Source organism: Phragmites australis, chromosome 18 (genome assembly GCF_958298935.1).
Source record: "Phragmites australis chromosome 18, lpPhrAust1.1, whole genome shotgun sequence".
In the NCBI taxonomy this organism is placed as follows: Eukaryota; Viridiplantae; Streptophyta; class Magnoliopsida; order Poales; family Poaceae; genus Phragmites; species Phragmites australis.
In genome coordinates this window covers 27,290,975-27,313,033 of record NC_084938.1, presented here as the reverse complement: position 1 = coordinate 27,313,033, position 22,059 = coordinate 27,290,975, and the positions used below count along the sequence as shown (strand labels likewise).

Here is a 22,059-nt window from a genome sequence, read left to right as displayed (position 1 = left end):
GGGAGAGAGTGCTCGGGGCTGCACGTGGCAGCCCCCGAGGACTCGGTTCCCCGAAGGTCTCATCCAAGTGCTCGGGAGAGAGTGCTCGGGGCTGCACGTGGCAGCCCCCGAGGACTCGGTTCCCCGAAGGTCTCATCCAAGTGCTCGGGAGAGAGTGCTCGAGGCTGCACGTGGCAGCCCCCGAGGACTCGGTTCCCCGAAGGTCTCATCCAAATGCTCGGGAGAGAGTGCTCGGGGCTGCACGTGGCAGCCCCCGAGGACTCGGTTCCCCGAAGGTCTCATCCAAGTGCTCGAGAGAGAGTGCTCGGGGCTGCACATGGCAGCCCCCGAGGACTCGGTTCCCCGAAGGTCTCACCCAAGTACTCGGGAGAGAGTGCTCGGGGTTGCACGTGGCAGCCCCCGAGGACTCAGTTCCCCGAAGATCTCACCCAAGTACTCTGGAGAGAGTGCTCGGGGCTGCACGTGGCAGCCCCCGAGGACTCGGTTCCCCGAAGGTTCGCGCAAGATCGTCCGACGACTCGAAGGGTCCCATCGTCGGGGTGTCAGCCAGTCAAGGGCCCAATGCCGCATTTAATAGGCACGCGCGGCCTGACATCCTGACATCCTGACATTCTCAGCTGCCCACGCCCCAGTGTCAGACCCTGCCATGCACTGGCAGGGGGGCGTGGGTCCATTAAATGCACGGGTCCCGTCCCGTTTCATTTGGATGCCTCGAGATAACGTTGCCAGAATCGAAGCGCTCCGCCTGCCACCCTGCCCTGGCAGAAGAACAAGACAGGGTGGGCGCACCGGGCACCTCTGAGGCTGCCCGGTGGGCCCTCTTAATGGCGCCGGAGGGCATCCACAGTGGCGGGTGGTCGGATGCGCGCCGCATTTTTCCACCGCCCCTGTCACTTCGCCAAGACGGAATGATGACGCCTTTCTCCGTGGCACCTTGGTATTTGCGCCCCTTCTTTCCCATTCTGGATAAGTCAAGGTTGGCGCACCTATAAAAGGAAAGGATAGAGAGCCCTCGGAAAGGAGACGGAAAAACAAGGAGAACAAGGCAAGGAAGCCCAGATAAAAAGGCGAAGAACATCACAAACAAGCAAAAGCCAAGCTAAACACGAGAGCCTCAAACTCTCTGTAGGTAGCTCACCCCTGTAACAGATACATTCTTGAAGAATTCCCTTCAAGAAGAGGTATAACACACACACACACACAGGAGTAGGGTGTTACGCCTCCGTGCGGCCCGAACCTGTCTAAACCCCGGTGCACCCATCTTTCTCGCACTAGGGCGATCATCTCCCACCAGCCACTGCATTTATTTCCGTTCCCGCTTATTTCCCAAACAAGCTTATCCAGGATCATCCCCCCGGCCGAATCTCTAAAAAGGGGTCTCTCGGGATCCCTGCGACAGGAGTTCATCCTCCGACACATACACACAGAAGTAGGGTATTACTTTTCGTGCGGCCTGAACCTGTCTAAAATCCCTCGAGTATTTACTCCCACTAGCATCCGATCATCCGTCCCGCCTACATCTCATTTACTCTCATTAATTCACGTACGAGGTAAATTCAGAATCATCCCTCCAGTCAAATCTCAAAGGGGGTCCCTCAGGATCCCCACTTGAGGAGTTCATCCTTCGACAGCTACATTCATCATGACTAATAGGACTCTCACCATGCTCCGTCCATATTTCATAGCCTTCTCTAAAACCATATTTACACAATACACAGGTGAATCTCTATAGTATGCCTTTTGTATCTAAAGTAGTTCCGGCACATGGACACTATATCATTTTCAACCACACCCGTAAAAGAGAATGCATGATTCAAGAATTGAGTGATTTGATCAATCCATTCACTAGAAGAAGCTTTACCACGTTGCCGACCACTATAAATCCATGAGCGTGACATGTGAACTATCTCTATGGTTCAAAGATAAAAATACAATTATTGAGTTATCTCATTGCTGGCTACAACACATTGCATTCAAACAAAAAGCCAAGCTTCACAAAATACTGTATGCACCATTTGAACCACTTGATACCACAGCACAAAACAAAAGAGAAAGGCAAACACAACATCTCAACTATATATATCTCAATCAGCCACAGCACATTCATAAATATACCAAAAAGGAAGACTTTACCTTGAATTGGGAGGGCAATTGAAGGTACCAATATCTTTAAGGACTATGTTTATGGACCACTGTAGCTTTCAACCTTCCTCCTTATGTTTGAAGTCCTGATATGCAACATTAAACTGCAAACCAAAAGGCCAAACAAATAATGCATGGTTAATTAGTTGGTTGACTGCAACACAAGTCCTCAGCACCTAAATGCACTATTTCAGTAATTATCACATGTTTCGATCATGTCATCAACCATGCTAGCAGCTGTCCTTTGTAATCACTTATTCGATGCACTACCTGCATCCACAATGACACGAATAAGGTTATATATCAAGAAACATCCATTTATAGAATACTTCAACTTCCTGTCCAATCAAACTTGAGACCAACCTGAAATTTCCTCGTTCCAACAGGGGCAACATAAACAAGTTAGATAATTTTATCGATTTTCATCATGGTGGAAAGATGTACATTGAAATGTATACTGCATTATATCATTATTATTTTTTCTTAAGTTGGTGCTTACTTGGCCAAACAGTAAGACTCATAAAGGTAAAGTTACATACTTTTAAAGTGAAAAATATTTTAGCATTTAGCCTAATCATCTCATTCTAATAGGGCAACATCACCAGGCTAGAGAATTAATCTACATGCAAATGATTAGCAAGCTGCTCCCAAAAACTATCAGTAGGCATTTTACCTCTCTTGACGTTCATATCTGGTGTGCAAGGTGCTCTGCACACAGCCGAAGAGGAGGTGGTCGTCAGGGGTACTGCATAGGAGGCCAAATTGGTGTGCAGACAGTATGAGGAGCTGGTTGTCGAGCCTCTTGTTCTACTGCATAGGAGGCAGGAGAAGGGGGTCGTCAGCTTGCTGTCCAGCGACTAGAGGAGGTCATGGGTTGGAGGAATGGAGCCAGCGGGCAGAGCAGGTCGTGGGTGGAGGGGATGGAGCTAGTGGGCAGAGGAGGCTGCCAGAATAGCAGACCGAGGAGGATCCGGATCAGCAGGGGCCGCTGGAGGTGGCACCCGCAGCTGGAGCTGGAGGAAACGACAACCGAAGCTGCGGCCCCACGAGGTGGCGAGGTGGATGTTGGAGGGGGCGGATTAGTTGGATGCTAGAAATTGAATCAAATCGTGCAGATGAATATAAGTGTCCTAGTTTTGGTTTGATATATATGTCTCCTTTGCTAGGCTTTTCCATGTTTATTTCTGCTTAGTTTCCATCAGGAGTTTTTTTTTTTTTGGGACAGTTTCCATCAGGAGTTGATAAGCTTAATTAGGCTATGTAATGTGACGTCTGTGACGATAGAAAAGGGATCGAAGAACAGCAGGAAATAAAAAGAGCAAAAGGACGTCAAGTTGCGATGAAATACGTTGGAAAAGTCTCTACGCGGTATCGTGCTCCTCCTCGTGTTCGTGTGTGGGTGTTCATTATCTAAGGCTCAAATTAAACCAAATCCTTCTATATATACACACCTATTGCTCGGTGAAACATTCTAGCCCTTTCCTTTTTTTCGATAGCACACAACAGGAAAACAACCTTGATTATTGGCATGAGCAGCCCCAACCTGAAACTAAGAGCAATGTTAAGGCTCTTGACCGGCTGGAAAAAATTATTGGGACCGACGATGATATATATAGCCGATCCAGCCGATTATTTGCGGCTACCCTAAAATTTTGGTCAAAATCCTTTGGTTTAAGAAAATTGGAGGAATTTTGACTGAAATATAATTTGGCAAAAATAATAACTAACATTGATCAAGATTTGTCAAGACCACATATATACCGGTGTCAATACGATTAGACCTTACCATTGGCCGCTGATAACCCGTGGTTATTGGCCGATAGCATGAACCCTGCTTGAGAGTCGTAATCGTACACAAGCAATGGAAATTAAGCGAAGTAGTCTTGTACCGCATGCAGGAAATTGGACGATATTATACAGTGCTGCCCTTATCATATTCATCACATTTTCAGTTGGTGTTTACATTATTTTCCGAAGGACAAGTGTTTCGTTTGATTATTAATCAGCCACTTCCATTAAAGATAAGCCAGCATACAAGCGAATACTCATACCTTAATTCATTAGTTCCCATGTCATATAGAAACAAAACTTCCAATAATTAATACAAATTGTAACTCTCATAAAACACATAAAATTTGATTCAGTGACAAAATATTCTAATTGTTTTTACAGATTTGCTAGTTTTCATCTCGTAATAACTTCCATGTCGCCAGGCTACAGCTGAGTCGTGAAGCCAGGGCATCCCATTGACAAGACAGTGCACGTCTGCAGGGTCGACGTGGCAGCACTGGACGCAACAGCACCGCACGGTGCTGTCGTCGTTGCGGAGCAGGCACGCGAGGCAGAGCTCCACGTCGTCGTGGTCGGGGCACTGGTACGACCACGCCGCCGTCCGCCCGGTCGCGGCAGTCCTCCCACACTCGAGGTAGGCAGCTGTGCCGACGTCGTTCACCGTCTTTGCTGTTCCCACCCGATGGCGGGCGCAGGACGAGCTTCGTGCTGATCATGTCCGGTGGAAGGTTGCAGCTAGCAGAGCGGGTGCGCGTGGAAGCCACCGGCGCACCCGCGGTCGCTGCAGCTGTACGCGAAGGCCGGCGCGTCGAGCCGCTGGGCACAGAGGCTGCACGAGGGGCTGTCCCGAGCGGCGGCGCGGAGGGTGAGGCGGTGCTGCGGGTGCCCGAAGTGGCGCTTGATGGTCTCCGGGAGTCGGTAGCAGGCGTCGTGGAGGTGGAAGGGGGGCACCGGCCGGGTCTCCGAGCAACAGTAGGCCGCCGCGTTGAGCTTGATGTCGAGATGGCACATCCCGCATGCACTTCGCCGGGGAGGTGCTGTTGCGGTCGACGCGCTTGCGGTGCTCGGGGTGGGAGAAGTGGCCGGAGACGGAATTCCCCATGACTGACGCACGAGCTAAGGCAACGACGACGAACAGCTGTTAATCGATCCATCGATGGAAATAGCTCAAGCCTCAGCAGATACCAGCCGCAGGCGTATATATACACTCGGTCACACGTACGAGCCACAAGCAAGCTCGATCGGTTTGTTCCCGCGGCCATGATGATACGACTCGGTACGTAGTTGCTCGGTTGCTTCCATGCATGCACCATGAGGTCCATAACGGACCGCTCAAGCTCAGAGGAATCTATACAGCTCCGAAGCAAATTCTATAAAATTATATTAAAAAAAAATCTTATAAAAACTTATCTATATTATTTATTCTGTGATCTAATGATTAAATTGAAGATGATAAAAAGATCAGACACGTGTAACAGAAGCGTATATGAGGAAAATCTAGGAAGGAGTGCATCTCGAATTAAAGCGTGTCGAGGATTCGACCTATCACCAAGTCATGATCGAGTTCTGACAGCTACTAGTATGGTATAAATATTTACCACGGGCATAGTTACATACCAGCATCCAAACAATACTTACAGTAATATAAAGAGAAGGACAACGACAAGAAGGGGATGAGACCCAGGACACCCGACAGCATCCAACTCCATCCGACGCGCAACGCACCCGACTAGAGCTTAGGCTTCCTCTGAACCCATGATCGAAACAAGCTTACCGATGTAATCATGACATCCAATACAAAGATCACATGAATGGTATGAACTGGTACATGAAAAGTCCTAAAAATAAGAGTGAATTATATAAAACTATAATTATTATATTATTTATAATATAAAATTATAAGTATCGTGTTTAATAACATAAAACTACAAATATTATGTTCATATAAAATCCGATTTTAATTAGATTCAACTAAAAAATGACTTGAATTTTTTATACGTGTTCATAATTCATGTACAATCCATTTTAATTAAATTCATAAAAAAATTTATGTAAAATTTAAACTAAAATTCTCTTAAAAAAAACTATTTTTATAACTCCTAACCATCTTTATAACTCCTAACAATCGTTAGTCTCAAATAAAATTTCAAAAATATGAAAAAATTTAATAATATTCTTCTTATAGGATGTACTAATATTTAAAATTATTTTCATTCCTAGATTATATGGTAAAAAAATGAGTTCTTTTGTAATACTCTATTTATATATTTAAAAAAAACTCATTTTTCACCATATAACTTAGGACTAAAAATAATTTTAAAAATTAGTTCATCATATAAAAAATATTAGTGTTTTTTTCATATTTTTAAGATTTTATTTGAAACCTAACAATTGATACAAGTTATAAAAGTAACCTTATATACAAGATTTTTTAATGAATCCAATTAAAATGAGTTATACATAAATTATAGAACCATTTTTTAAGTAAATCTAATTAAAATCAGATTTTATATAAAATTAATACACAATACTTATAGATCTACGTTACTGGACACAATACTTATAGTTTTATATTACAAATAACATAATACTTGTAATTTTAAGGTACAATGTGGTCCAACTGTCCAAACACGCATAGATGGAGCAAGGTATATCAATGACATATACTATCCACACCACGCTAATATTTCATAGATCACAACGGCACATCTCGAAGGGCAGCAACTTCATGATGAAGGATGACGAGAATAAAGAGAAGCAACTCGATTTACAAACTTACTATGAATCATCTGCAAACGAAACTAAACCGTTTGCGAGATGAATAAATAAAGACCACTGATGCTAAAGAAAGAAAAAAGAAAGAAAAAAACACAGGCGCATCATGTTGCAGAAGCTCCAGAATGACATGTACATAAATTGCTTTCATGTCTCAAGCTAGAATTATCAGCAAGACAAGCAGGGACTGGGAGGGACTGGAGCCATGTTAGTTGAGTCGACTGCACCAAGAGGGGAGTTTGATTTACTGAAGGTGTGATTGCAAGATTATCTGCTATGGTCCTCTAATAAAACAAGAATATCTTCATCGCTTGTTCCACCGTCGATTGCATACTGTAATGCTGTCCTACCATCTCGGTCGGTAGCTTGTGAATCAGCCCCCCTGCATAGAAACAGAAAAGGAAAGTGAGACGTACAATTTGCAATTTTGCAGCTTGATAGATCATTCCCAATGCTCTACGCATGGAGAAAAGCATAAAGAAGACCAATTGCTAAGAAAAAGAGAGCTCTGGTAATAGTGATATAGTATTTACTAGTAGTGATTTGAATACTGCCATTTGGAATTTGAAAAGATATGTTCTCATGTTCTCTAAACTGACAGAAACCAAGGGTGAACGAACCAGCTTTTCATGGTATCCGTATGAAAAACACTAGAGGTTCTGCACAAATGCTTACAAAACAGGTAGCTTAAAAAACAGAAACAAAAAATGCTTGCCAGAAACAGAACACTAGAGGGGTCCATATTTGATCTGGTAGAAGCTTTTAAGACCTAATCATGCCAGCAATGTATTAAATACAATGTTTCAAAAGGTTCCTTCAATAAATACTGTGTAACAAAACATTTCTAAAAAGTATTTTGTTGTGTTGATTCTTCTTGAAAAATCCACAGAACTTTTATGAAGTCATTTTCTGCACGGTAAGTTCAGGGTACTAGTATCCACAAATGGAATGTTAGTTCACCATCCCTACAATTGGTAAAACTGTCCAGGATATCATCTAAGATTTAAAACAGGTCCTAACAGGAATCAGGAAGAATTGATATCAGTCTAAGTCTATGCAATTCAGTTTTCCTACCATTTTCTTGAAAAATAAATGTTGGTGCATATAGGTTCTTCCATACCTGGAGAGGAGAAGCTTGGCATGGAGATGTCTTCCTTTCAAAATGCAGTGATGAAGGGGTGTCCGACCCCTTGAATCAGTCATATTTACACTAGCGCCATACTGTAAAAGTAATTCAACCATCCCAATATCTGCAACACGGCATGCGAGATGAAGCAAGGAGAAACCTTCACAACAGTCCTCCACATCATCTATGCGTGAACTCGTGCTAGCAGGAGAAAGGGGCTCTCTAGGAGAAATCTTTTCATGTGAACTGCAATCGAAAAATCTAGGACTTCCATCAGAAGGTGAAGCTGGTTGCTCTTGCAGAAGTGCTTTTCCAAGCGTCAAACATGAGCCAGATGACATCTCTCCATAAACTAAATTTACATTGGCATGTGATCGCACAATGAGACTGTATGCAGCTTTCTTGTCATTTGCAGTTACACTATTCCACATCTGCTGAGCTAGCTGAATCTCATCCGTGCTATGGTTCTGTACAAACTCTCTGTCTACATACTGGAATACTCGCACCATAAAGGGAAAAAACTCAGCATACTACATTGGAATGTGATGCTAAAATATATGCTGAAATTGAAGATCTTCACGTAGGCCTACATATGAGCTATACAGATTCTGGTTCATGCAGTGTGATTTTCAGAGTTTCATGGGCATGCCATCATTCATGAGCATTGGGTAGTGCCTAAGGAAATTTGTTATGAAACTGCAAGCTTATTGCCAAGCATATACTCATTCCAGCCACAGTTAAGTGTCATTTTGCAATACATCATCTCCAAATACAACTTTGATCACCAATTTCTATTGTAATATATTTTTAAAACATGAAAAAAAATAAAACGGAAGTTATTTTTGAGGCAAGCTTACTTGTATCATTTCTGCATGGCCAATGTAAATATTAATAAAGATATCATTAATCAGAGTTAGAATAGTTTGACTGAACACATTCTTGGACGACACTTGCTTTTTGACTGAAGAGAGCATCAGCCAAAACACCCAGAAAAATGTTGATATGAACTATTGTAGGATGAACCATTGTTTTCCTTTCCCCTTCATCATTTACTTTTTACTTTTTATAACATCAAGAAAAATAACTTAGGCAGTTCACTTATAGCATGTAATGTAAAGGAAGTTCATGAAGTAGGTGTACAATTACTAAGGGGGGAATGCACTATATAGGCCAGGAAACTAGATAAAATCATCTGATCAACTTCACAAGCGATTCCAACCTAGTAAGCCTTGGAAGATTTTAAGAACTAAGGTATAGGGGCATGCCGTCTCTACAACAGTCTATGTTGGCCTCAACATACATCCTTGGTTTATCTTTGTCAGGTTTGAGAATCCAATAATGGAGTAGGTTCTTGCGCAGAACACTAACAAAAAGCAGCATGTAGTAGGCCTCCATGGGGTGAGATTTTCTTATGATAAGTGGCAAGGTTCTGTAAGCAGTGAGCTTCCTCGCTTAATAATCTTTATGCGATGCAAGCTACTTGTGTGATCTGGGAGAAACAAAGCCTTCTTTTTAAAAAAAATATATATATAAAATACATGTGAACGTCTTCTAGTAATATGCAAAGGACTTGGACCAACAGAAGGGAGATACAGAACTGGCGGCACATCCTAATAAGCAACGTTCATGTTCAGACTAAAGTTCTCTAGGTAGTAAACCATAATGAATCATGTTTATTCCATCATTCTTTGCATGGAGATCCTTGGAGGCCACTTGGTTTTCAATATCCATTTGCTAATAGAAGCAATTGCAAAATGTAGCGAGTACCTTGGCATGAATAAACTTCTCTTTGGCAGAGAAGGCATCTTTGTGTTTAGGCTTGCTAACAGCGAGGTATTGTGTTGTGTCTGATCCATCAGAACTGCAAAACAAACAAGGTTGCAAATTCGTTACATGGAGAGCAACAGAAAAAATACACTGAATATTTTATAAAGAGACCCAAAACATTCGTAGCATTACCTTAAATTGTCATCAGAACGACCATTATTTGATGAAGGCAACATCTCTTCCCAAATATTGTTGACAAACATGTTGCCTAATGACTGAAAGAGATTGATTACAGATGGCTCCCAAACTCTGACATCAAGTGTCAGAGATCTTACCTGCCAATAGCATGTATAAGTCATTAGTCATGCGCACGCTACCTATAACACTGAAGATATATCCAAACATGCAACCAAATAACAGTGCAGTATATCCATTGAACCAGGTAGACACTGCTAGAATTCTAGTTGGTAATATATGCACATAAATGGACGCCTGCAGGAAGAAACTACTTTTATCTGTTAGATATATATTGTCTTTTGTGTAATATCCCCGTCTTATAAGGGTTTTTATTGCATATTACCACATGTATATATATATGGCCTCCGGAGAATACAAGTTACTATTCCTAACATGGTATCAGAGCTAGTTTTTTCTTTGGAGACACAGCAACTCGTCCCGATCTAACCCACCCGCCCATCCTGATCTCTCCCTGTCTCTCCCCATCGGCTGCTCTCCCCTTCACTGCCACCAATTCCCGGCTAGAGCCATCTCTCCATCAGTTGGATCCACCTCTCTCCGGAGCTGTGCTCCTCTTCCCGATCTCCAACTCGTCCTGCCCAGGCCGCTCCGCCCCAGCCGGAACCAATGCAGCCCGCGCTGCCCTGCTTCGGCTCCGTCTCCGCGCGTCGTCGCTGTGCCTGCTTGCCTGCACACCCTCCCGCCACCACGGTGACCGTCTCCCGATTCGGCCTTCCTCCGGCCGGATCCGCCCCGCCACCGCCAGATAAATATGTAGTTTTCCTAAAGTATCCATAGTAAAATGATACTCAGCTATAAGAAGAAGATCTACATTAAGTGCTTATAGTCTTTATGAGTTTGGAAATAATTCTTTCGGATTTCAGGTTTATACTTTAGAGTTTTATCATCTTAAGTTTCTTCTTTTTGGGCCAAAAGTACAATCATGCCCTGCTCTAAATAGCAAAACATGTGTCACAGCTATATGTGTAATAGAAGCAGAGCCCCAAATTATGTGATATCATGCACAGGCTGAAATCTTCTTCTAGACTTATAAGATTATATGCATGCAGCAATCAATCTATGTGTCCATCCCATAAAAAAGCAGGCCTTTTATAATAATGAATTACAGATAAAGTTTCTTAGTTACCTTCGATATATGCACTCCAAGATTTCTGTGTACCCCAGAACACTCTATGCATAGAAGAGCACCAAGGTTTAAAGATGCCCAATCAGGTTCTGAAGCACCACAATCAGCACACATATTGTTGCCATCAACTTTCCTAAGCAAGTCAATTGGTTTTTCAGGTTTCGTGCTGGTTCTGTAATGATGTGTGCCTCTGACATCATGATGACCATTTCCAGAGTTCTTCTCCAGTATTAAATCATCGCTTATGGAAGGTTCAAAGTCCACCGAACTCGTAAAGGAGCTGCTCTCACTGGTACTCCGATCATGGCCAGTGCACTTAGGGCTTGACATAAAACACTGAAACGGAACACCAAATTTTTGTAAATTGAATCCAAATACATAAACAATCGAACCGGGATCATCCATTACTAACCTGTTCTGGGGATTGTGAGCTCAGCAAAGAGGCAATAACACCAGTTATCTTTTCAATCCAATCCATCTGATCTACTGCACTCTCTGCCTGCATAAATATCAGATTGTGTTCATAAGTAGGAAATACTAATTATATTCAACAGGATGACAGTCTTCTCCATAATCTTGTGCTATACCTGCAATGTGTAGACCTTTGTGGGTGAAATAATTCTAAAGCAGAACCTCAAATCTGATTGTTCAGCATCAACTTTAATGGTTGATGTCAACAAATTTACAGTATGACGTGCAACAGACTTCTCATCGTGTGCAATACCATGGTAATGAGACGAGAATAATCTGCTCAACAACCCAGAACCATGTTCGGGGGGGTTGACACTTCTTTGGCTGGAACAACCACCCTATAAGATCGAAGATGAATGGTTGAGGAAAGGATGGGGACTAAAATATATCATACATGCATGGAATAAAAACACGCCAACTTAATGAGTATTTCAACTCCAAATGTTATGACAGGGACCTACAGGTGGCCTAGTAATTTGTTTGCGATAGTAGTACAACATTCCTCGGCTATCAAGTACGAAAAACCTTCTTTTCCAGTCGCCTCTCAAGTTTGAAGATCTCTTTGAGAGGTAACCTTGACGAATGGTCTGAACCTGAAAGTAGTGCATCATAATATTAACTTTCTTTTACGAATTGTGGTACCTGCTTTCCATTTCCACTGGATCAGAATATCTTACCTTGCCTTTTGAGGAAGATTGCATCACTGCCTCGATCATTTTATGTGAACTTCTACCGATCGTTTGTATTCCGTCACCATTATGAGAATCATTCAAACCATTTGCAGAAGACCGACTTTCCAGGTCTATCTGCCTTTTGTACTCATGCATCTTCTCTACAAGAGAAGCCTGTTCCTTGTTTGCCCTTTCTCTTGATTGCTGTGCATAAGCAAGAACCTGCAGAAGAATCCAAAAGCAGATTAAAGGAAAAAATACTTTGTCAACTTCATATTATGAGTAGTTTAAGTACAAGCAACATTGAAGAAACAAGTAACAAACTGTGCTGCATCTTAACAAAACAAAGCATAAATAAACAAATCTCTGTCACAATGAAATTCCCAGTCAGCATGGCACAATGACATAATAAAGTTTAGGTTATAATACCGGTAAATAATACAACAGGTAAAAGCAACATAAAATTAAAGAGTTGCCAATCAAGTAGGTGGCAATCAATAAGCCCATTAGATAACAAATTCCCAGTTAGCATGTCTGATTAAAATAATAAAAATTTGGCTATAATGCTGGTATATAACAAGGAAATGCAACATAAAGTGGCTCTGGTAGTCCAGAATGCAGCGTCGGACGTTCTACTCTCCCTACACCAGGCTAGCAACCCAGCTGACCATGCAGCTCTCAGAGCTTGGGGTTTAGATTTAGCAGGGAGAATTACGTGACCTCGTTTTGATGTAACCTCTCATCTACCCTAGTTTTCTCAAATTCAAGGTGTAAACACTTTATTTCCATTTTTGCAATATAATATTCAGGTCACAAAATATAAAATAAACAAATAAATAAAGTTAAAGAGTTATCAATTAGGTAGGCGCTAGTCAATAAGCCTCAAAGACAATAAATCTTCAGTCAAAAGCAACAAAGTCTTTCGTTATACATTAATCCATGTAATTTTTCCTTTGGAAAAAGTGGCAACTCTTAGCTGCTTGTGAACGACTTAGATCCAATAATTTGATCATCTAAATGTGTTTTCTCATAATCAAGATCAACATCAGTATAGATAAGTGACTGAGATGCACCGAGCACTGAAGAACTGGACTCATGTGACGGTCACATGTGCTCAGCATGGAGCACAAGGACAGTGAATGACACATTGGCCTCAGAACTTCTTGGCACACTGTAGTGACTTGAAAGCAGAACTGTGGGACGGTAATATTTTTCTTGTTAGGGTTACGTAACTACTCGAACAAAGCATTCAGATACATACTAAGCTAGTAATATTATATTACAAAGGGAAACGATTTAAGAGTAACCTGATTAATATATGGCTCCATTTGATGCAATAGTTCATATCCCTGATGAATAGCAATTGATACGATTAATCTCATTTTGTGCATAACATAGCTACACCATGAGGTAAAGTATACAAGGCGGTACTTGTTTGAAATATCGAAGATGTGAGTCCATCGTCGCACTAACAGCCTCCAAAAATTCAAATCTCTTCTTTGCCTCGACATGGGAAAGTGCAGTGACCTGAGAAATTAATATGGATATGGCAAACAATGGCATGATAAGCGTGTAAGCACGGTGAAACTAGGGAGCAAAATTAGGGCCAATACTGCTCATACCAAGTTGAAACGTGCCTGCTCAAACAAAGATCTAGCACTGTGGAGCTCCTGGTTATTACCAAATGTAAGTTAGATAGGAGGGAAACTGCCTTAACTTCTGTGTAAAACTGTAAATGTTGAAAAAGAAAGGTTTTTACATCTTCAATCGCAGTTGTTACGTCCGGTCGTGTACCTTTCTTCAAAGATAGGTACTTCTCACGAACCTATAACCAAATCAATCAGTTTGCAAGTCTAAAGCTTCCTCTCTCTGAAAATTTAAAAAAACAATAATACTGCAATTCTGCAACAAAGCAAGTATGGCAGAAAATTCAAGGAAAGAATAGCAAATCAGCAGAAAAATAACAGAACAGTAGCAAGAACTGAGAACATCTGGTACAGAACCATTCTCAACTTCAGTCAGCTGACTCGTTATCGATCACTAAACAGACAATATATTAATAGCATGCACATACTATTGCCTGGCGGAAACTTGTCATATCCCACAAATATTGATGAGTGAAGAAAAAGGGAACTATCCGTCATTATTTATGACAAGATGCAAAAAAAATGTTAGAAATGTATTACAAACATGAAACAACATAATAAGATGACTTGCCTGGTCATATGAGAGGCTAGCCTTATCAAAACGCTTATGAGCATCCTGAAAAATGTATTAAGCAGGAAACTATGTCATTCAATTATTCTCAGTGCGAATTTTCAAGATTTTGTGTCAATTGCAAATAATACTGGTACCTTAACATCATGCAAATCAACGTCCACAAAATTCAGCAATCTGTCATTTAGCATATGCTCAACCTGCCAGAAAACCGAATCAGAAATTATACCACCTAAATTACTAAAAGTTTGACATACCATGAAACGAGAGAAGTTGGATTTTCCATTAAGGAAGCATCAAATATAATATGCCATTCTAAACATAGTACTGTGTAGTTTCAACGTAAAATAGCGCTTGGGAAACCAAGTTCTTGCATGAAGTGTGTAGGACAAGGAATAGGAAACTTTAAGTAACATAATATTTCCTCTTCATTAATATCATCTGGTAACTCGCAGTTGACATCAATAGTTCAAAAACAGGCTGTAGGGCCATATGAAAACAAGGTGGAAATATAGGCCATATCCCTTCATTGTGGCAATAACATCCAACCAGAATGATCACAGAAGACTTAAAAATGTATTTTCATGATATTCATTGATCAAGATGTCTGAAGTTTTGAAGAAAAAACACAAAAGGTAAGAAATACAATAATGCTCCAAAAAATCAAAAAAATAAAAGAAAAGAAAAGGCAATCAGTACAAATCTAAGTTAGTTTGATAAGCACCTCATGAAGAGAGAACATCAGAATTTGGCGGAAGCAATGCACATAATCACATTCTAAATAAGAAGTACGCTACCTGGGAGCGCAGAACTTCCTTGTATGTTCCAATTTCTCTCAAGGCAATTGTAAATTTGGTCATGACAGGTCCTGGAAAGGAGACAAATTCAGTATGCTTAGTGAAGGAACTGACCCACACTAAGCTCCGCTCCACTCCTATGTCAGGGAAAGTGTAATAAAGGAATCGGTGAAAAATACTAAAGAAGGAAAACATTCTTTTCCTCATGCACACAGACATGGTTTCCAGAACAACTAAGCAACAACAACAACAACAACAAAGCCTTTCAGTCCCAAACAAGTTGGGGTAGGCTAGAGAACTCATATGATAAGATTATACATAAATGCTGTTGGAAGTATCAGGTGAAAAAAATAACATGACTAACCACCAAAAGCAACACTAATTGGATCATTGTGGCCTCCTCCAAATGTTTCAAGTGAGCTTGCAAATGCAATATCTCCATCATATGCTTCCCCTAGTCCTTCACTGAAACAAAAGTTTAGGTAGGTGTATGAATTATTGTATCCAACATAGCAGCAAGAAGACATTAAAAAAAAGTAAGCAGAAAGTAGGTACTTCTAAGAAACCGAAGGGAATAATGTAAGGGAGAGAATTACAGCTGAACCATATTCTCTATAAGAAAATACATCAATGAGCTTCGAATGATCACTTACGTGTACTTGCGACAACCTTTCTGGAACTTCAAGCATCTCTCTCTAAGCAATTCAGCACTCTCCTCGAGTAATTGTATCTGTTTCAGAAGGCCAAAAAAGGCAAACAGTTATTCATTGACCAAAGAAAGCTAAGTTTCATTCATCAGTGCAACCAGTAAAACAACAAGTACGGCATTTCTTTCTTTCATATTAATAAGTTGAACTTCAATGTAAAAGATATAATTTTTTTCTGCTACAAATGCCTACTAATTGGATAACATTATCACATCTCTTCGAAGAAGCAATTTTTTTACTTTTACGTTCCAAAAAAATAGAAGTGCTTTGCAAGTTCATTAATCTATACACTGAATGGGAGACCGTTGTTAATTAACTTCAAGAAAATAAATAAAACTGCCTCAGAGCCCATACTGATGGGCAGTTCACACTCCACATCAAACTAGAGCCATTTATACTTAAAAATTCTGCAGCTGACACAGATGCACCTACAGTCTCAGCAATGTGCAACAATAGTTCGTGATGCCCCTTCATAGAATTAAAAGAAAAGCATTCCTTTTTCTCTAGAAATCAAACTGATTTTGAACCACTCATTGTGCTGCCACGAAAAATCCGCATCATAATTGCAAAGAGAAATCAACACACACACCAACCTGACAAGTGACAATTCAACAACATGCATCAACACAGATACAGATAATAAACCACATACGGTCACAGATAGTTAAAACAAGAAGGTGCGACAATACAGAGACGAATAATAAAATGAACCACATGCTACAATGCGGACTTGACGATTCGCTGAAGCCAAATCACAAGATTCACAACGCACGGATTAAGTTTTCCACGTGCATTCGCAAAAAAAAAAGGGGAAACTCTGGGCACGCGCGGCGCATCAACCATCTGGAGAAGAAACGCCGCGGCAACTTAACAATATGTCCCGCAATCCCCAGCCATGTGCAAAAACGCCAACGACGCGACCCAGAAAAAAATTGGCCGAAGACACGCACGGATCAAACGCGCCCACCGTGACAGGATTCAGAAGCCGCTGCGAGTTTCGCACTGTACCCAAAAGTTATACCCACGCGCGTGCCACCGCGCAACCGCCGCGCCCGCACGATCATCCCGACACCGAAACCCTAGGAACCGAGATCCACCGAGGCTCGTCTCACCTGCGTCCGGAACATGGGCGAGTCATCGAGCTTGGCGAAATGCATGGCTGCCACCGCCACAATCACCGCCGCCGCCACCGCACTGCCTCCACCTTCCTACCACCCCATCCACACCTCAAGCAGCGCCCTCCGTGTGCTCCACCTCGCGCCTCACCTCCGTGACTTCCTCCGGCCGCCGCCGCCGGGAGCCGTTTCCGTCGCGCGGGGAGGGAGGCCCGGTGCCAGCGCCGCGAGCCCCTTGTCGCCGGAGCCGGGGGAATGGCGGCGATCTGGGCGGGGTGGAGAGGAGGCGAATGGGTCGGGTGGCTCGGCGAGAAGAGAGGAGAGGAGAGGGAAAGGGAATGGGGAGGGAAAGAGCGGGGCAGTAGAGCGAGGTGGTCTCTCTCTCTCTCCTCGCCTCCTCGGGGAAGGAGGAGAGAGAAAAAGGCGAGGTGGCGACCGGCGAGTTGTTCGGTCTTTGTCCGTTGCGTAGGATGTGTTTGTTTGGTTCGACTAAGTTGGATGGTCTGCTGATTGGGGATGGTTTTTTATTATAAGTAGGTTGTTTGATTAGATGTATAGGATAAGTATAGAAATGTATTTGTTTAGATATATTGGATGAAAAAAAATATGTTTAGTTATTTAAAAGTTATGTGTTATATTTATATATAACTTAATTATTTTAAAGAAATAATAATTTTTATATTATTATTATTAACAAATTATGCCCATTAGTATTAATGATTATTAATTTCAATTAATTATAATTTAAATTATCGATAATCATCACTAAATATCTATAATCATAATACGTTATGGTTAATAATATCTAATTATAATTAATGTTTAACTAAAAATCTTTAATAACCACTGATAATCGCTAATCATCACTAATCGCGAGTGATTAGCGGAGTTGATAGAACATGTATTTTGTGATTTAGCCGATTTTGCGGCACGGCTTGGTAGAGCATCTTCTCGATATATTTTAAGAATCTGAATCATCTTATCTTGAACAGAATGATGTGATTCAACGAATCAAACAACAGGACGTGCTTAGATTCCGCACCAACTCATACATATATCAATCCATTCAACCAACCAAACACGCCCTTAATAACTATAATTAATTAAGTTATTTGCATTTTAATTTGCATTTCGTTTGGGCTTAACTACAGTGGATGGTGGCCGTGGGACCCAGATGCAGAGGCATGGTTGCAAAGCCTATGCAGCCAAATTTATGTTTTTTTCAGTTTCGTCATTATTTTCATTAGTTCTTTTCTTTTCTTTTTTAACAGTTTTTTTCCTTGAGCTAAGCAGGGGCAGGCAGGATATTTCTTTTCTCAATATGAATGGAGATTTCATGATTTATCACTGAATAACTAATATATTTTATATATATTATTATTATGTCGATGATACGTGAGTTCAAGTCTCATATAATATCTTCATAATAGATAGTATATTAAGCATTAGATAGTTATTGGTGGTATACCGCAGATTTATTTCATGGGCCATGTCATTGTCAAGTGGGAGCATGACATACAGATAAACTCGGTTGGTGATCTGCTAATTTCGTCTCTGTATTAGGATTTGATGGCTGTCGTTAAGAATTGAAGTGCGCCTGTCATGAGTCTTCAAGAAAAAGTGTGGGTCGCCGTCAGACCAAATGGGTGCTGGGCCTGGCCAGTAAGCACTCTTGCAAAAGAAAAAATTATGAAGCCTGCCTCTCGCAAACCATTGTTGCACTTGAGTACTTGCGGACATATAAATATAGACACTACTTCATAACGTCGAAGGATTCGAAGGCCATCTGGAGATTCGTGTGTCTGCCCGTGATGCGTGGCCCGCCAGCCGCGATCGAACGAACGTCATTGAAGGAACCGCGATCCGTAGCTCCCTCCACGCGTTCGGCGCTCTCGATCTCGTGCACCGACTGTTCGGTATCGCGGCGCGGCCTGTGCCAGTCGTCCTGCGTGCGTCGACGGACGCAGCGTGGCGCGTGACGGTCGTCCGGCGTGCATCCATAAAATCCCCCGCCCTGACGCTACGCAAACGACGAAATCCTCGACTCCAAATCCCAAGCTCTTCTCCTCGCTCTCCCTCCTCGGATCTAACCACTCTCCCGCTCTACTCCCCCGTCCTCGCGACCATGGTGGACGTCACAGGAGGGTTCGTCATGCAGCCACATCGTTGCACCCACCATGTTGGCATTCTCCACAGCTCTGACTTCGTAGTTGCCGCCTCCTCTTTCTCTAGCTCTCGTGCGACCCCTGAAGCCCATGCGCGGCTAGATCCGACGATGGACGAGACATCCGGAGTGATAATGCCCCCATCGTGTGCACCGAGCTCGTCGCCGCAATCTTCTCTATCCTGGAGAGCAAGTTCATGTCCTGACGCTCGCTCCGTCGGTGAGTTCGAGGGAACGATGATCGGTAGTGGGGAAGAATGCCCCCCTTCTTCTCTGTATAAAATGCACGCTCTGGTGGCCAAGACGCGCACGTCACAGGGAATGGGGAGCCATGGAGGCGGATCTCGAGGAGGCCGAGTAGGGCAAGGACGCGGTGGCTAAGCTCACCTACGAGATCTTCTCCATCCTCAAGGGCAAGTTTCTCTTCAGTCGTAACGTCCCCGAGCTCTTCCCTTCCAACGTCGGGCCCACGCGTGTATGAGTGGTCGTAGTCAAGGTGTGTGTCCTCTCCATTAAGGCGGTCGGCGTAGCACTTGTGCGGCTCGAGGCCGCGCTGCGGCGGCACGCGGGCAGCCAGGCCACGCGGCTCGCCAACTATCTCCATCGGTGGCGATGCGCGCCCAATTGACGAGCTCCTCGCCAGCGCAGCGCTTGTGCGGCTCAAGGCCGCGCTGCGACAGTGCGTGGGCAGCCAGGAGCCATCCTCCTCAACTCGACTAGCCGCGACGAGGTCGCCTACTACCGTTGAATTCCTAACGAGGTCGCCCTCCTTTAATGGACGGGAAGATATCCACGAACACGCCCAGTCCTTTGTCTCCCGTCCTAGTATATATACAAATAGGAAGCATTTTGTAAATTAGGTGGTTAAAAGGCGTAGGTATATTTTAAAGAGCAGTATATATTTTAGAAAAAGTATATACTTCACTTATAAAAAATATACAAATCTCATAAAATAATATACGCATCTTAGAAAGTACTATATACATTAAAAAATAGTATATATTTTAGTTACAACAAAATCAACTATAGATTAAACAGGAAGTACTAGTTTTTCTATATATATAGATATATGTATATATATAAACCTATGTTAGTTGCTCCCGGGGGGTGAATCTTAAGGGGTGGGAGGGGGCTCTAGCCCTCATAGCGGCTAAAACTCCATTGAAAATTAGAGGTGGAGAAGGAGATAGAAGAAGACAAAAAAAAAAGAGGAGTAGAGATGGAGGAGGAGGAAGAGAGAGCCCTCTATCCACTGGGTCCAGGGGCGGACGTAGACCAAAATTATAGGAGGGGCTGAACATACTAGCTAATATAAGTTTAAATATGTCTCATATATAAAATTAGCAAGTTTCATTTTTCAAGGCAATTTCATACGCAAAGATAAAAGAAGAAGTGCAAAATACATTAAAGAAGAAGGAATAAAAGATGAATCGGCAATATGTTCGTACCAAATCAATGGATAGCACGTGCGTACACGACGATAGCCTATTAATCTTCATGAGAAGCAATCCGTAAAACAAAAGATAAATTAGTTACAAACAATGACTTTCAAATATGGTGTTCTTTCAAATTAGAAGAGAAATAGAGAATGAAGCATACCACTAAATTATCTTTTGGCACTAACATATGGCGTTCTTTCATGTCTTCAAACTCTTGTATGATTTTTTCATTGCTAATGCTTCTAAATATCTCCTTCTCGGTGTAGCATATCATCAAGTCATTAAGCCATTCATCCCCCATTTTGTTGCGTAAATCTGTCTTTATAAGAGTCATAGCTGAAAAGACTCTCTCAACTGATGCCGTTGCCACTGGAAGTATCAATATTAGCTCAATGAGCCGATAAACCAATGGAAAAGATCTGTTCTTTCCGGTCTCAATTATTTTTTCAGCAACGTTTGGAAGATCTCTACATCCAAGAAATTCTTTACTTCTCCTAATGTTGAGAATGAAGCTTTGAAGTTGATTCCTTAACACCAAACAATCAGCTACTGTAAAATCTTTAGCATAAATCTCAGCAAGTCTCACAAGCTTATCCACATCAAAACTAGAGAAGGAGTTCCTCGGATTAAGAGAAGCCATGCATACTAATAACTCCGAACTAACTTCATTAAAACGATGATTCATCTCTGACAAAATGGCATCAATAGCAGCAATAAAAATCTCAATATGGTAAAAATGCATATTTGTTACTTTTTGCCTTCTACGTGAATACGTCCCTCTAGCATTTACTTTCTTGTCCATTTTTGGCACTTTAATCTCATTTTTGTCACAAAAGGACTTCACTCTTTTGAATAACAACTCCCATCCATTGTCCCTCATATCCTGCAAACGATCTTTCACATCCATAATTAAACTCATTGCTTCAACAAATGTCTTGATCCTTCCTTTGCAAAGCACGCGACAAGTCATCTGTAATGCTTAACAAGTCTATCATCAAAAACATGATGAATACAAAATCAAAGTTTTGCATTTTACCAATTAAACCAAATGCTCCAACATTACACGTCGGCTTAACGGAATCTTGCTTTACAATCTCAAGCACCTCCAAGATAGCTTCCCACATTTGGAAAATACGAAGCAATGTTTTAAGATGTGGACCCCATCTAGTATCTCCAGGTCTAGCTAGGCTACTTTCCTGATTCAGTCCTCTTCCAGTGCTAATCTCACCATTCTCCACCTTTTGTAGCAACACATCATGATGCTTTGCAAGTAAGACATCTTTTCTCATACATGATGCACATACAGTGTTCACTATTAAAGGAACATAGTTAAAGAAATCTGCAATGACTAGACTAGAAGTTGCAACGGTAACAACCACTAACTGCAACTGATGGGCGAAACAATGCACATAGAAAGCATAAGGATTTTCATCCCGAATCAATTTTTGCACACTATTAAATTCACCTCTCATATTTGAAGCTCCGTCATAACC

General features: G+C 41.9%; 1 protein-coding gene across 1 annotated transcript; it reads right to left on the bottom strand.

Moving 5' to 3' along the window:
- Positions 1-6,572: 6,572 nt before the first annotated feature.
- LOC133898285 (ADP-ribosylation factor GTPase-activating protein AGD3-like) lies at positions 6,573-17,356 on the bottom strand. Its single transcript, XM_062338914.1, has 19 exons — positions 16,961-17,356; positions 15,795-15,871; positions 15,506-15,606; positions 15,142-15,212; positions 14,482-14,544; positions 14,345-14,389; positions 13,887-13,952; positions 13,750-13,797; positions 13,559-13,654; positions 13,435-13,476; positions 12,134-12,349; positions 11,918-12,049; positions 11,573-11,794; positions 11,398-11,484; positions 10,986-11,321; positions 9,794-9,936; positions 9,602-9,695; positions 7,829-8,325; positions 6,573-7,090 (listed from the first exon to the last, which is right to left on the bottom strand). Exons 1-19 carry the CDS (start codon positions 17,003-17,005, stop codon positions 6,976-6,978), a joined length of 2,496 nt encoding a protein of 831 aa, XP_062194898.1. The 5' UTR covers positions 17,006-17,356; the 3' UTR covers positions 6,573-6,975.
- Between the last annotated feature and the right edge of the window lie 4,703 nt (positions 17,357-22,059).

Bases quoted from the DNA above. Each gene is read 5' to 3' on its own strand.
- LOC133898285 (XM_062338914.1), bottom strand. From the start codon at position 17,005: ATGCATTTCGCCAAGCTCGATGACTCGCCCATGTTCCGGACGCAG. The intron at 14,390-14,481 runs GTACCAGTATTA...TACATTTTTCAG, and splicing joins TTGATTTGCATGATGTTAAG to GATGCTCATAAGCGTTTTGA. The intron at 11,485-11,572 runs GTATAGCACAAG...ATATTTATGCAG, and splicing joins CAAAGGTCTACACATTGCAG to GCAGAGAGTGCAGTAGATCA.